The following is a 14,537-nucleotide window of genomic DNA, read 5'->3' on the forward strand; positions in this document are numbered from 1 at the left end:
CTGCTGCACCTCTGCTGTGCCTGTCCCCACTGCTGCACCTCTGCTCTGCCTGTCCCCACTGCTGCACCTCTGCTCTGCCTGTCCCCCACTGCTGCACCTCTGCTCTGCCTGTCCCCCACTCCTGCACCTCTGCTCTGCCTGTCCCCCACTGCTGCACCTCTGCTGTGCCTGTCCCCCACTCCTGCACCTCTGCTCTGCCTGTCCCCCACTGCTGCACCTCTGCTGTGCCTGTCCCCCACTGCTGCACCTCTGCTGTGCCTGTCCCCACTGCTGCACCTCTGCTCTGCCTGTCCCCACTGCTGCACCTCTGCTCTGCCTGTCCCCCACTGCTGCACCTCTGCTGTGCCTGTCCCCCACTGCTGCACCTCTGCTGTGCCTGTCCCCCACTGCTGCACCTCTGCTGTGCCTTTCCCCACTCCTGCACCTCTGCTGTGCCTGTCCCCCACTGCTGCACCTCTGCTGTGCCTGTCCCCCACTGCTGCACCTCTGCTCTGCCTGTCCCCCACTGCTGCACCTCTGCTGTGCCTGTCCCCCACTGCTGCACCTCTGCTGTGCCTGTCCCCACTCCTGCACCTCTGATCTGCCTGTCCCCCACTGCTGCACCTCTGCTCTGCCTGTCCCCCACTGCTGCACCTCTGCTCTGCCTGTCCCCCACTGCTGCACCTCTGCTGTGCCTGTCCCCCACTGCTGCACCTCTGCTGTGCCTGTCCCCACTCCTGCACCTCTGATCTGCCTGTCCCCCACTGCTGCACCTCTGCTCTGCCTGTCCCCCACTGCTGCACCTCTGCTCTGCCTGTCCCCCACTGCTGCACCTCTGCTGTGCCTGTCCCCCACTGCTGCACCTCTGCTCTGCCTGTCCCCCACTGCTGCACCTCTGCTGTGCCTGTCCCCACTCCTGCACCTCTGATCTGCCTGTCCCCCACTCCTGCACCTCTGCTCTGCCTGTCCCCCACTGCTGCACCTCTGCTCTGCCTGTCCCCACTGCTGCACCTCTGCTCTGCCTGTCCCCACTCCTGCACCTCTGCTGTGCCTGTCCCCCACTGCTGCACCTCTGCTGTGCCTGTCCCCACTCCTGCACCTCTGCTGTGCCTGTCCCCCACTGCTGCACCTCTGCTGTGCCTGTCCCCCACTGCTGCACCTCTGCTCTGCCTGTCCCCCACTGCTGCACCTCTGCTGTGCCTGTCCCCCACTGCTGAACCTCTGCTGTGCCTGTCCCCACTCCTGCACCTCTGATCTGCCTGTCCCCCACTGCTGCACCTCTGCTGTGCCTGTCCCCCACTGCTGCACCTCTGCTCTGCCTGTCCCCCACTGCTGCACCTCTGCTGTGCCTGTCCCCACTCCTGCACCTCTGATCTGCCTGTCCCCCACTCCTGCACCTCTGCTCTGCCTGTCCCCCACTGCTGTACCTCTGCTGTGCTTGTCCCCCACTGCTGCACCTCTGCTCTGCCGGTCCCCCACTGCTGCACCTCTGCTGTGCCTGTCCCCCACTGCTGCACCTCTGCTGTGCCTGTCCCCACTCCTGCACCTCTGATCTGCCTGTCCCCCACTGCTGCACCTCTGCTGTGCCTGTCCCCCACTGCTGCACCTCTGCTCTGCCTGTCCCCCACTGCTGCACCTCTGCTCTTCCTGTCCCCCACTGCTGCACCTCTGCTGTGCCTGTCCCCCACTGCTGCACCTCTGCTGTGCCTGTCCCCCACTGCTGCACCTCTGCTCTGCCTGTCCCCCACTGCTGCACCTCTGCTGTGCCTGTCCCCACTCCTGCACCTCTGATCTGCCTGTCCCCCACTCCTGCACCTCTGCTCTGCCTGTCCCCCACTGCTGCACCTCTGCTCTGCCTGTCCCCCACTGCTGCACCTCTGCTCTTCCTGTCCCCCACTGCTGCACCTCTGCTGTGCCTGTCCCCCACTGCTGCACCTCTGCTGTGCCTGTCCCCCACTGCTGCACCTCTGCTGTGCCTGTCCCCACTCCTGCACCTCTGCTGTGCCTGTCCCCCACTGCTGCACCTCTGCTGTGCCTGTCCCCACTCCTGCACCTCTGCTGTGCCTGTCCCCCACTGCTGCACCTCTGCTGTGCCTGTCCCCACTGCTGCACCTCTGCTGTGCCTGTCCCCACTGCTGCACCTCTGCTCTGCCTGTCCCCACTGCTGCACCTCTGCTCTGCCTGTCCCCACTCCTGCACCTCTGCTGTGCCTGTCCCCCACTGCTGCACCTCTGCTGTCCCTGTCCCCCACTGCTGCACCTCTGCTCTGCCTGTCCCCCACTGCTGCACCTCTGCTGTGCCTGTCCCCACTCCTGCACCTCTGCTGTGCCTGTCCCCCACTGCTGTACCTCTGCTGTGCCTGTCCCCCACTGCTGCACCTCTGCTGTGCCTGTCCCCCACTGCTGCACCTCTGCTGTGCCTGTCCCCACTCCTGCACCTCTGCTGTGCCTGTCCCCCACTGCTGCACCTCTGCTGTGCCTGTCCCCCACTGCTGCACCTCTGCTCTGCCTGTCCCCCACTGCTGCACCTCTGCTGTGCCTGTCCCCCACTGCTGAACCTCTGCTGTGCCTGTCCCCACTCCTGCACCTCTGATCTGCCTGTCCCCCACTGCTGCACCTCTGCTGTGCCTGTCCCCCACTGCTGCACCTCTGCTCTGCCTGTCCCCACTCCTGCACCTCTGATCTGCCTGTCCCCCACTCCTGCACCTCTGCTCTGCCTGTCCCCCACTGCTGCACCTCTGCTCTGCCGGTCCCCCACTGCTGCACCTCTGCTGTGCCTGTCCCCCACTGCTGCACCTCTGCTGTGCCTGTCCCCACTCCTGCACCTCTGATCTGCCTGTCCCCCACTGCTGCACCTCTGCTGTGCCTGTCCCCCACTGCTGCACCTCTGCTCTGCCTGTCCCCCACTGCTGCACCTCTGCTCTTCCTGTCCCCCACTGCTGCACCTCTGCTGTGCCTGTCCCCCACTGCTGCACCTCTGCTGTGCCTGTCCCCCACTGCTGCACCTCTGCTGTGCCTGTCCCCCACTGCTGCACCTCTGCTGTGCCTGTCCCCCACTGCTGCACCTCTGCTCTGCCTGTCCCCCACTGCTGCACCTCTGCTCTGCCTGTCCCCCACTGCTGCACCTCTGCTCTGCCTGTCCCCCACTGCTGCACCTCTGCTCTGCCTGTCCCCCACTGCTGCACCTCTGCTCTGCCTGTCCCCCACTGCTGCACCTCTGCTCTGCCTGTCCCCACTGCTGCACCTCTGCTGTGCCTGTCCCCACTCCTGCACCTCTGCTCTGCCTGTCCCCTACTGCTGCACCTCTGCTCTGCCTGTCCCCCACTCCTGCACCTCTGCTGTGCCTGTCCCCCACTCCTGCACCTCTGCTGTGCTTGTCCCCCACTCCTGCACCTCTGCTGTGCTTGTCCCCCACTCCTGCACCTCTCCTGTGCCTGTCCCCACTCCTGCACCTCTGCTCTGCCTGTCCCCCACTGCTGCACCTCTGCTCTGCCTGTCCCCCACTCCTGCACCTCTCCTGTGCCTGTCCCCACTCCTGCACCTCTGCTCTGCCTGTCCCCCACTCCTGCAGTCGTGGAGTCACAGTTCCAATGGAGATTTTGTGCCTTGAAGTGGAGGGGTGTGGACAGGCACATCTCTGGGTATAGATTCCTGCTCCTTCTGTATGGCCCTGCCCTCCCCGCTCCTCCCTGCTCCTCCTCCCCGCTACTCCTCCCAGAGGGTGGGCCCTCCCCTCCCACCCCTCTCTCCTCCCCTCCCACCCCTCTCTCCTCCTCACCACATCAGTTGATTCTTACTTGACCTGTGGACCTTCCAGGAGACCATGTGAGCCCGACCTGAAAAACCAGTTGCATTTGGTTTTCTTCCTGGCAATCAGGGAACGGCTGTTTCTCTCCACAGGGCTCCCTATGCGGTCAGCAGGCCTGCCCTGCAGCGGTCATGAAGGCTGTTCTTGTTTTGTTTTTGTACCAGTCCTGGAGCTTGAACTCAAAGCCTACATGCTGTCCCTGAGCTTTTTTGCTCAAGGCTAGTGCTCTACCACTTGAGCCACAGCGCCACTTCCGGGTGTTTTGGGGGCATAATTGGACATAAGAGTCTCACAGACTTCCCTACTGGGGCAGGCTTTGACCCACCATCCTCAGATCTCAGCCTCCCGAGTGGCTGGGATTGCAGGTGGGAGCCCCAGGCATGGAGCAAGACCCATTCAGCAGGCTGCAGCTCCAGCCACACGGGTAGATTTGCCTAGACTTCCGGTCCAGGTGTGGACTGGACTCTGCTGGCTGGGGAGGGGAGGGGCTCCTGGTCCAGGTGTGGACTGGACTCTGCTGGCTGAGCTGAGGAGGGGAGGGGCTCCTGGTCCAGGTGTGGACTGGACTCTGCTGGCTGGGGAGGGGAGGGGAGGGGCTCCTGGTCCAGGTGTGGACTGGACTCTGCTGGCTGAGCTGAGGAGGGGAGGGGCTTCTGGTCCAGGTGTGGACTGGACTCTGCTGGCTGAGCTGGGGAGGGGAGGGGCTTCTGGTCCAGGTGTGGACTGGACTCTGCTGGCTGAGCTGGGGAGGGGAGGGGCTCCTGGTCCAGGTGTGGACTGGACTCTGCTGGCTGAGCTGAGGAGGGGAGGGGCTTCTGGTCCAGGTGTGGACTGGACTCTGCTGGCTGAGCTGGGGAGGGGAGGGGCTTCTGGTCCAGGTGAGGACTGGACTCTGCTGGCTGAGCTGGGGAGGGGAGGGGCTCCTGGTCCAGGTGTGGACTGGACTCTACTGGCTGAGCTGAGGAGGGGAGGGGCTTCTGGTCCAGGTGTGGACTGGACTCTGCTGGCTGAGCTGAGGAGGGGAGGGGCTTCTGGTCCAGGTGTGGACTGGACTCTGCTGGCTGGGGAGGGGAGGGGAGGGGCTTCTGGTCCAGGTGTGGACTGGACTCTGCTGGGTGAGCTGAGGAGGGGAGGGGCTCCTGGTCCAGGTGTGGACTGCACTCTGCTGGCTGAGCTGGGGAGGGGAGGGGCTTCTGGTCCAGGTGTGGACTGCACTCTGCTGGCTGAGCTGGGGAGGGGAGGGGCTCCTGGTCCAGGTGTGGACTGCACTCTGCTGGCTGAGCTGGGGAGGGGAGGGGCTTCTGGTCCAGGTGTGGACTGCACTCTGCTGGCTGAGCTGAGGAGGGGAGGGGCTTCTGGTCCAGGTGTGGACTGCACTCTGCTGGCTGAGCTGGGGAGGGGAGGGGCTCCTGGTCCAGGTGTGGACTGGACTCTGCTGGCTGAGCTGAGGAGGGGAGGGGCTTCTGGTCCAGGTGTGGACTGGACTCTGCTGGCTGAGCTGGGGAGGGGAGGGGCTCCTGGTCCAGGTGTGGACTGGACTCTGCTGGCTGGGGAGGGGCTTCTGGTCCAGGTGTGGACTGGACTCTGCTGGCTGAGCTGGGGAGGGGAGGGGCTCCTGGTCCAGGTGTGGACTGGACTCTGCTGGCTGAGCTGGGGAGGGGAGGGGCTTCTGGTCCAGGTGTGGACTGGACTCTGCTGGCTGAGCTGAGGAGGGGAGGGGCTCCTGGTCCAGGTGTGGACTGGACTCTGCTGGCTGAGCTGAGGAGGGGAGGGGCTTCTGGTCCAGGTGTGGACTGGACTCTGCTGGCTGAGCTGGGGAGGGGAGGGGCTCCTGGTCCAGGTGTGGACTGGACTCTACTGGCTGAGCTGAGGAGGGGAGGGGCTTCTGGTCCAGGTGTGGACTGGACTCTGCTGGCTGAGCTGGGGAGGGGAGGGGCTCCTGGTCCAGGTGTGGACTGGACTCTGCTGGCTGAGCTGAGGAGGGGAGGGGCTTCTGGTCCAGGTGTGGACTGGACTCTGCTGGCTGGGGAGGGGAGGGGAGGGGCTCCTGGTCCAGGTGTGGACTGGACTCTGCTGGCTGAGCTGGGGAGGGGAGGGGCTCCTGGTCCAGGTGTGGACTGGACTCTGCTGGCTGAGCTGAGGAGGGGAGGGGCTTCTGGTCCAGGTGTGGACTGGACTCTGCTGGCTGAGCTGGGGAGGGGAGGGGCTTCTGGTCCAGGTGAGGACTGGACTCTGCTGGCTGAGCTGGGGAGGGGAGGGGCTCCTGGTCCAGGTGTGGACTGGACTCTACTGGCTGAGCTGAGGAGGGGAGGGGCTTCTGGTCCAGGTGTGGACTGGACTCTGCTGGCTGAGCTGAGGAGGGGAGGGGCTTCTGGTCCAGGTGTGGACTGGACTCTGCTGGCTGGGGAGGGGAGGGGAGGGGCTTCTGGTCCAGGTGTGGACTGGACTCTGCTGGGTGAGCTGAGGAGGGGAGGGGCTCCTGGTCCAGGTGTGGACTGCACTCTGCTGGCTGAGCTGGGGAGGGGAGGGGCTTCTGGTCCAGGTGTGGACTGCACTCTGCTGGCTGAGCTGGGGAGGGGAGGGGCTCCTGGTCCAGGTGTGGACTGCACTCTGCTGGCTGAGCTGGGGAGGGGAGGGGCTTCTGGTCCAGGTGTGGACTGCACTCTGCTGGCTGAGCTGAGGAGGGGAGGGGCTTCTGGTCCAGGTGTGGACTGCACTCTGCTGGCTGAGCTGGGGAGGGGAGGGGCTCCTGGTCCAGGTGTGGACTGGACTCTGCTGGCTGAGCTGAGGAGGGGAGGGGCTTCTGGTCCAGGTGTGGACTGGACTCTGCTGGCTGAGCTGGGGAGGGGAGGGGCTCCTGGTCCAGGTGTGGACTGGACTCTGCTGGCTGGGGAGGGGCTTCTGGTCCAGGTGTGGACTGGACTCTGCTGGCTGAGCTGGGGAGGGGAGGGGCTCCTGGTCCAGGTGTGGACTGGACTCTGCTGGCTGAGCTGGGGAGGGGAGGGGCTTCTGGTCCAGGTGTGGACTGGACTCTGCTGGCTGAGCTGAGGAGGGGAGGGGCTCCTGGTCCAGGTGTGGACTGGACTCTGCTGGCTGAGCTGAGGAGGGGAGGGGCTTCTGGTCCAGGTGTGGACTGGACTCTGCTGGCTGAGCTGGGGAGGGGAGGGGCTCCTGGTCCAGGTGTGGACTGCACTCTGTTGGCTGAGCTGGGGAGGGGAGGGGCTTCTGGTCCAGGTGTGGACTGGACTCTGCTGGCTGAGCTGAGGAGGGGAGGGGCTTCTGGTCCAGGTGTGGACTGGACTCTGCTGGCTGAGCTGAGGAGGGGAGGGGCTTCTGGTCCAGGTGTGGACTGGACTCTGCTGGCTGGGGAGGGGAGGGGCTTCTGGTCCAGGTGTGGACTGGACTCTGCTGGCTGAGCTGAGGAGGGGAGGGGCTTCTGGTCCAGGTGTGGACTGGACTCTGCTGGCTGAGCTGGGGAGGGGAGGGGCTCCTGGTCCAGGTGTGGACTGGACTCTGCTGGCTGGGGAGGGGCTTCTGGTCCAGGTGTGGACTGGACTCTGCTGGCTGAGCTGGGGAGGGGAGGGGCTCCTGGTCCAGGTGTGGACTGGACTCTGCTGGCTGAGCTGGGGAGGGGAGGGGCTTCTGGTCCAGGTGTGGACTGGACTCTGCTGGCTGAGCTGAGGAGGGGAGGGGCTCCTGGTCCAGGTGTGGACTGGACTCTGCTGGCTGAGCTGAGGAGGGGAGGGGCTTCTGGTCCAGGTGTGGACTGGACTCTGCTGGCTGAGCTGGGGAGGGGAGGGGCTCCTGGTCCAGGTGTGGACTGCACTCTGCTGGCTGAGCTGGGGAGGGGAGGGGCTTCTGGTCCAGGTGTGGACTGGACTCTGCTGGCTAGGGAGGGGAGGGGCTTCTGGTCCAGGTGTGGACTGGACTCTGCTGGCTGAGCTGAGGAGGGGAGGGGCTTCTGGTCCAGGTGTGGACTGCACTCTGCTGGCTGAGCTGGGGAGGGGAGGGGCTTCTGGTCCAGGTGTGGACTGGACTCTGCTGGCTGAGCTGGGGAGGGGAGGGGCTTCTGGTCCAGGTGTGGACTGCACTCTGCTGGCTGAGCTGGGGAGGGGAGGGGCTTCTGGTCCAGGTGTGGACTGCACTCTGCTGGCTGAGCTGGGGAGGGGAGGGGCTTCTGGTCCAGGTGTGGACTGGACTCTGCTGGCTGAGCTGGGGAGGGGAGGGGCTTCTGGTCCAGGTGTGGACTGGACTCTGCTGGCTGAGCTGGGGAGGGGAGGGGCTTCTGGTCCAGGTGTGGACTGCACTCTGCTGGCTGAGCTGAGGAGGGGAGGGGCTTCTGGTCCAGGTGTGGACTGGACTCTGCTGGCTGAGCTGGGGAGGGGAGGGGCTCCTGGTCCAGGTGTGGACTGGACTCTGCTGGCTGATCTGGGGAGGGGAGGGGCTTCTGGTCCAGGTGTGGACTGCACTCTGCTGGCTGAGCTGAGGAGGGGAGGGGCTTCTGGTCCAGGTGTGGACTGGACTCTGCTGGCTGAGCTGGGGAGGGGAGGGGCTCCTGGTCCAGGTGTGGACTGCACTCTGCTGGCTGAGCTGGGGAGGGGAGGGGCTTCTGGTCCAGGTGTGGACTGGACTCTGCTGGCTGAGCTGGGGAGGGGAGGGGCTCCTGGTCCAGGTGTGGACTGCACTCTGCTGGCTGAGCTGGGGAGGGGAGGGGCTTCTGGTCCAGGTGTGGACTGGACTCTGCTGGCTGAGCTGGGGAGGGGAGGGGCTTCTGGTCCAGGTGTGGACTGGACTCTGCTGGCTGAGCTGGGGAGGGGAGGGGCTCCTGGTCCAGGTGTGGACTGGACTCTGCTGGCTGAGCTGGGGAGGGGAGGGGCTTCTGGTCCAGGTGTGGACTGGACTCTGCTGGCTGAGCTGAGGAGGGGAGGGGCTTCTGGTCCAGGTGTGGACTGGACTCTGCTGGCTGAGCTGAGGAGGGGAGGGGCTTCTGGTCCAGGTGTGGACTGCACTCTGCTGGCTGAGCTGGGGAGGGGAGGGGCTTCTGGTCCAGGTGTGGACTGGACTCTGCTGGCTGAGCTGGGGAGGGGAGGGGCTCCTGGTCCAGGTGTGGACTGGACTCTGCTGGCTGAGCTGGGGAGGGGAGGGGCTTCTGGTCCAGGTGTGGACTGGACTCTGCTGGCTGGGGAGGGGAGGGGCTTCTGGTCCAGGTGTGGACTGGACTCTGCTGGCTGAGCTGGGGAGGGGAGGGGCTTCTGGTCCAGGTGTGGACTGCACTCTGCTGGCTGAGCTGGGGAGGGGAGGGGCTCCTGGTCCAGGTGTGGACTGCACTCTGCTGGCTGAGCTGGGGAGGGGAGGGGCTTCTGGTCCAGGTGTGGACTGCACTCTGCTGGCTGAGCTGGGGAGGGGAGGGGCTCCTGGTCCAGGTGTGGACTGCACTCTGCTGGCTGAGCTGGGGAGGGGAGGGGCTTCTGGTCCAGGTGTGGACTGGACTCTGCTGGCTGGGGAGGGGAGGGGCTTCTGGTCCAGGTGTGGACTGGACTCTGCTGGCTGAGCTGGGGAGGGGAGGGGCTTCTGGTCCAGGTGTGGACTGCACTCTGCTGGCTGAGCTGGGGAGGGGAGGGGCTCCTGGTCCAGGTGTGGACTGCACTCTGCTGGCTGAGCTGGGGAGGGGAGGGGCTTCTGGTCCAGGTGTGGACTGCACTCTGCTGGCTGAGCTGGGGAGGGGAGGGGCTCCTGGTCCAGGTGTGGACTGCACTCTGCTGGCTGAGCTGGGGAGGGGAGGGGCTTCTGGTCCAGGTGTGGACTGGACTCTGCTGGCTGGGGAGGGGAGGGGCTTCTGGTCCAGGTGTGGACTGGACTCTGCTGGCTGAGCTGGGGAGGGGAGGGGCTTCTGGTCCAGGTGTGGACTGGACTCTGCTGGCTGAGCTGGGGAGGGGAGGGGCTTCTGGTCCAGGTGTGGACTGGACTCTGCTGGCTGAGCTGGGGAGGGGAGGGGCTTCTGGTCCAGGTGTGGACTGGACTCTGCTGGCTGAGCTGGGGAGGGGAGGGGCTTCTGGTCCAGGTGTGGACTGGACTCTGCTGGCTGAGCTGGGGAGGGGAGGGGCTTCTGGTCCAGGTGTGGACTGGACTCTGCTGGCTGAGCTGAGGAGGGGAGGGGCTTCTGGTCCAGGTGTGGATTGGACTCTGCTGGCTGAGCTGGGGAGGGGAGGGGCTTCTGGTCCAGGTGTGGACTGCACTCTGCTGGCTGAGCTGAGGTGGGGAGGGGCTCCTGGTCCAGGTGTGGACTGCACTCTGCTGGCTGAGCTGGGGAGGGGAGGGGCTTCTGGTCCAGGTGTGGACTGGACTCTGCTGGCTGAGCTGGGGAGGGGAGGGGCTCCTGGTCCAGGTGTGGACTGGACTCTGCTGGCTGAGCTGGGGAGGGGAGGGGCTCCTGGTCCAGGTGTGGACTGGACTCTGCTGGCTGAGCTGGGGAGGGGAGGGGCTTCTGGTCCAGGTGTGGACTGGACTCTGCTGGCTAGGGAGGGGAGGGGCTTCTGGTCCAGGTGTGGACTGGACTCTGCTGGCTGAGCTGGGGAGGGGAGGGGCTTCTGGTCCAGGTGTGGACTGGACTCTGCTGGCTGAGCTGAGGAGGGGAGGGGCTTCTGGGTCCAGTTGTGGACTGGACTCTGCTGGCTGAGCTGGGGAGGGGAGGGGCTTCTGGTCCAGGTGTGGACTGGACTCTGCTGGCTGAGCTGAGGTGGGGAGGGGCTCCTGGTCCAGGTGTGGACTGGACTCTGCTGGCTGAGCTGGGGAGGGGAGGGGCTTCTGGTCCAGGTGTGGACTGGACTCTGCTGGCTGAGCTGGGGAGGGGAGGGGCTCCTGGTCCAGGTGTGGACTGGACTCTGCTGGCTGAGCTGGGGAGGGGAGGGGCTCCTGGTCCAGGTGTGGACTGGACTCTGCTGGTTGAGCTGGGGAGGGGAGGGGCTTCTGGTCCAGGTGTGGACTGGACTCTGCTGGCTAGGGAGGGGAGGGGCTTCTGGTCCAGGTGTGGACTGGACTCTGCTGGCTGAGCTGGGGAGGGGAGGGGCTTCTGGTCCAGGTGTGGACTGGACTCTGCTGGCTAGGGAGGGGAGGGGCTTCTGGTCCAGGTGTGGACTGGACTCTGCTGGCTGGGCTGGGGAGGGGAGGGGCTTCTGGTCCAGGTGTGGACTAGACTCTGCTGCCTGAGCTGAGGAGGGGAGGGGCCTCTGGTCCAGGTGTGGACTGGACTCTGCTGGCTGAGCTGAGGAGGGGAGGGGCTTCTGGTCCAGGTGTGGACTGGACTCTGCTGGCTGGGCTGGCAGGGGCTTCTGGTCCCAGGGTGGCACGTTTGCCCCTCCCGCTGGCCTTGATTCCTGTGTCCTGACCCATCCTTGCCCTTATAGTCACTTGTGGTGACATGGGCTCTGGACATGGACGTGACCTCTCCCCATGTCGACCTCCCCGTTGGCCGGGCTGAGGGCCATGAGGATGCGGAACGCAACCTGTGTGGCTGGGCCCTTCGCCCTTCCTTGGGGTGGAGTTGAGCGGCTCTTGCTGGCTGGGGGAAAGCTCTGCATGTGCAGTGTGTGGTCCCTGAGTTCTCCCTGCGCCTGCCGGTTCTCTGGGACTTTGGGTCTGATGGCCCAGCCCTGAGGAGGGACGTGGGGTGGACTTTCCACCTCACCCTTCGGCCTTGCCTAGCTCGACAGTGGCTGGTGGGTTCTGGGGGCCTTCCACGGAAGGCACAGGAGGTCTCCTCAAGAGTCGAAAAGGGTGACAGCTCCGAGGACACAGACCTGTCTGCAGGAGAGTTTGGAGCTGGGCACGGACTGAGGGCTGCATGGCGGCAGGTGCTCAGGACAGGGCAGGGAGCGCAGGCCTGGGCCTCTGGATGGAGCTCTTTGCCCATGGCCTCCCCTGTGCTCTCTTCTGTTCCCTCCTCCTCTCCTGTCCTTCCCTTTCCCCCCTGCCTCTTTCCTCCCCTGTCTTTTTCCTTCCTTCCCTCTTCCCTCCTTCCCTCCTTCTCTCCTTCCCTCCTTCCTTCCTTCCTTCCTTCCTTCCTTCCTTCCTTCCTTCCTTCCCTCCTCCTCCTCCCTCCTTCCTTCCTTCCTTCCCTCCTTCCCTCCTTCCCTCCTTCCCTCCTTCCCTCCTTCCCTCCTTCCCTCCTTCCTTCCTTCCCTCCCTCCCTCCCTCCCTCCCTCCCTCCTCCGTCCCTCTTTCCTCTCCTCAGCAGCCCCCAGCACTCGGGGTGAGTTGTCCTCATGACACTCATAGACACAGTGGTTTAGTGGGCGCCCGTCAGGAGGGTGTGTCCTGATCAGTCACACGTGGACCACACAGCAGCTGTGACCCCAGAACTGGGGCCTGGGAACTGGAGCTCACTTGACAGGTGTGACAGGAGGAGGCGCTGGGCAGGGAGGCCGGGCCAGGCCCCTTCCAGGAGCCAGGTGGAGCCGGAGAGCCGCTGGGCCCCCTCTGGACAGGCTTTCCACACTCAGGGAAGGGGTCCAGGAGGAGAGCGGGGGCCAGCTGGGTTGAATTTAATCCTCTCCGGGGAGACTGACTCAGCCCAGCGGAGTTGAGGGCGGATTTAGTGAGTATTTTTGGAAGCTGTTCTCAGCTCCTCTGTAATGGGGTCAAGGTCACACCAGCCAACTCTGCAAGTCCTCCTGAGGGAAGGGGGCGGGGACTCCATATCCTCCACACCTCACCTCTCCCCGCGGGGTGGAATGTGCTCAGAGAGGAAGACACAGATCCCGCCCCAGCCCCAGAAACCTCAAGGAAAGGATCTGGACCTGGAGGAGGGAGAGAGGCCTGTTGCTGAAGGCCCGGGGCAGACGCAGAATAGGACGCACATTTTAAGACAAGTCTTGCTCTGCTTGTGTTGGTATTTTCTTTTCTTCTTTTTTTTTTTTTTGCCAGTCCCGGGCTTGAGCTCAGGGCCTGAGCACTGTCCTTGGACTTTCTCAAGGCTAGAGCTCTACCACTTGGGCCTCAGCACCACTTCCGGCTTTTTTCTATGTATGTGGTACCAAGGAATCGAACCTGGGTCTTTGTGCATGCTAGGCAAGCACTCTACCACTAGGCCAAACTCCCGGCCCCTGTGTGGTATTTTCAGTGACTCTTTCCCAGCCGTCAGGGGACACCACCAGCCCCACCGCTGTGGCTGTGGCTGCTACTTCACGTGTGGATAGGCGTGTGTGCTGGCGTGTGTGTGATGTGTAGATCACATGTACTCACGGGGTGAAAAATTACCTGGGCGACACCCCAAACTTTTTCCAGCATGGAAATGTATAGCAACAGACCACATTTACAAGTCAGATACTTAGTAGGAAACCCAAGTGTTTGCTTATATGTATGTGTTTATTCCACAGTGGTTGCTTTTTCTCCCTGGTGGTTCTAGGGTTTTGACTTCAGGGCCAGGCGCTCTGCCACTTGAGCCCAGCACAAGTCTTTCAGTAAGATCAATCTGTTCTGTGTTGTTTATATTGCGGTAAAACACGCACAGAGCAAGCTTTGCCCGCAGAGCCGTGTCTATGTGGGCAGCCTGGCAGCGCTGCAAGCTGCAGTGCTGCCGCCGCCTCTCCAGGGTCACAGCTTTGCCAGGCCAGCACCCTTCCCACGTCCATCCCTGTCCTCCTGCAGTCTGTCTCCATGGCCTGGGGCCTCCTGTGTGTAGGCCTCTGTTTCCCCGAGGTGGCCGTGGCGCCCTCCCTCTGTGTGTTCTCATGAGGACACGTTTGCCTTTGTGCACAGCCCTGCTGAGTTTGGTGGGAGACGTCTCCAGAGGCTGCTTTCTACCTGTAGGTTTTCCTCCACTCGACAGGTGGCGTCTGCTACCCGCTGAGCCTCCGTCCCGGGACCCCCCGCCCCACCCCCCTCGAGCTAGGGCAGCAGGGAACTGGTGTGGTGAGCCAGGTGGGAATTGGGCCCCTCTTCTCCCTCCGCCTGGCAGATTACTACAGCCCTGCTATGCTGGGCCTGAAGACTGACCAGGAGGTTCTGGCCGAGCTGGTGAGAGAGAAGCTGCCAGCGGTGGCAGCCCTGATGGATGGCCACGGCGTGCTGTGGACGCTTCTGGTGTCTCGCTGGTTCCTCTGCCTGTTTGTGGACGTCCTGCCCGTGGAGGTGAGCAGGCGCCACGCCCAGCACCGGGGTCGTGGGGCGGCCCCCGGGGTGACGAGGACTTCCGTCCCTACAGACCGTGCTTCGCATCTGGGACTGCTTGTTCAACGAGGGCTCCAAAATCATCTTCCGCGTGGCGCTGACCTTAATTAAGCATCACCAAGCGCTGATTCTGGAAGCGGACAGCGTTCCAGCCATCTGTGACAAGTTCAAGCAGATCACCAAGGGGGACTTTGTGATGGAATGCCACACATTCATGCAGGTGAGGCCTGGAGCCCTGCCCTGCCCTGCAGCTTCCCCGGGGACCCCCGGCCTCTGCAGGGACGGCTCCTCCCCGGGGACCCCAGGCCTCTGTGGGGACAGACAGCTCCTCCCTGGGGACCCCAGGCCCAGGCCTCTGCGGGGACAGACAGCTCCTCCCCGGGGACCCCGGGCCTCTGTGGGGACAGACAGCTCCTCCCCGGGGACCCCGGGCCTCTGTGGGGACAGACAGCTCCTCCCCGGGGACCCCGGGCCCAGGCCTCTGCGGGGACAGAGCTCCTCCCCGGGGACCCTGGGAAGGGTAGCATTCCAACAGCCAGGAGCTAGCTCACTGTGGGCGCAGTGTGCAGGCAGTGTCTTCGTGA

At 64.6% G+C, this 14,537-nt stretch overlaps 1 protein-coding gene across 1 annotated transcript in view; it reads left to right on the forward strand.

The window, feature by feature from the left end:
- Window positions 1–14,537, forward strand: part of Grtp1 (growth hormone regulated TBC protein 1) — a 34,378-nt gene that overhangs the window by 19,017 nt on the left and 824 nt on the right. Inside the window, exons 6-7 of the mRNA XM_090341670.1 lie at window positions 13,742–13,914; window positions 13,988–14,173. Coding sequence (XP_090197796.1) covers window positions 13,742–13,914; window positions 13,988–14,173 — 359 coding nt within the window. The remainder of the gene's footprint in view (window positions 1–13,741; window positions 13,915–13,987; window positions 14,174–14,537) is intronic.

This window comes from Megascapheus bottae, chromosome 11 (genome assembly GCF_031878675.1).
Source record: "Megascapheus bottae isolate mThoBot1 chromosome 11, mThoBot2.hap1, whole genome shotgun sequence".
Taxonomy (NCBI): domain Eukaryota; kingdom Metazoa; phylum Chordata; class Mammalia; order Rodentia; family Geomyidae; genus Megascapheus; species Megascapheus bottae.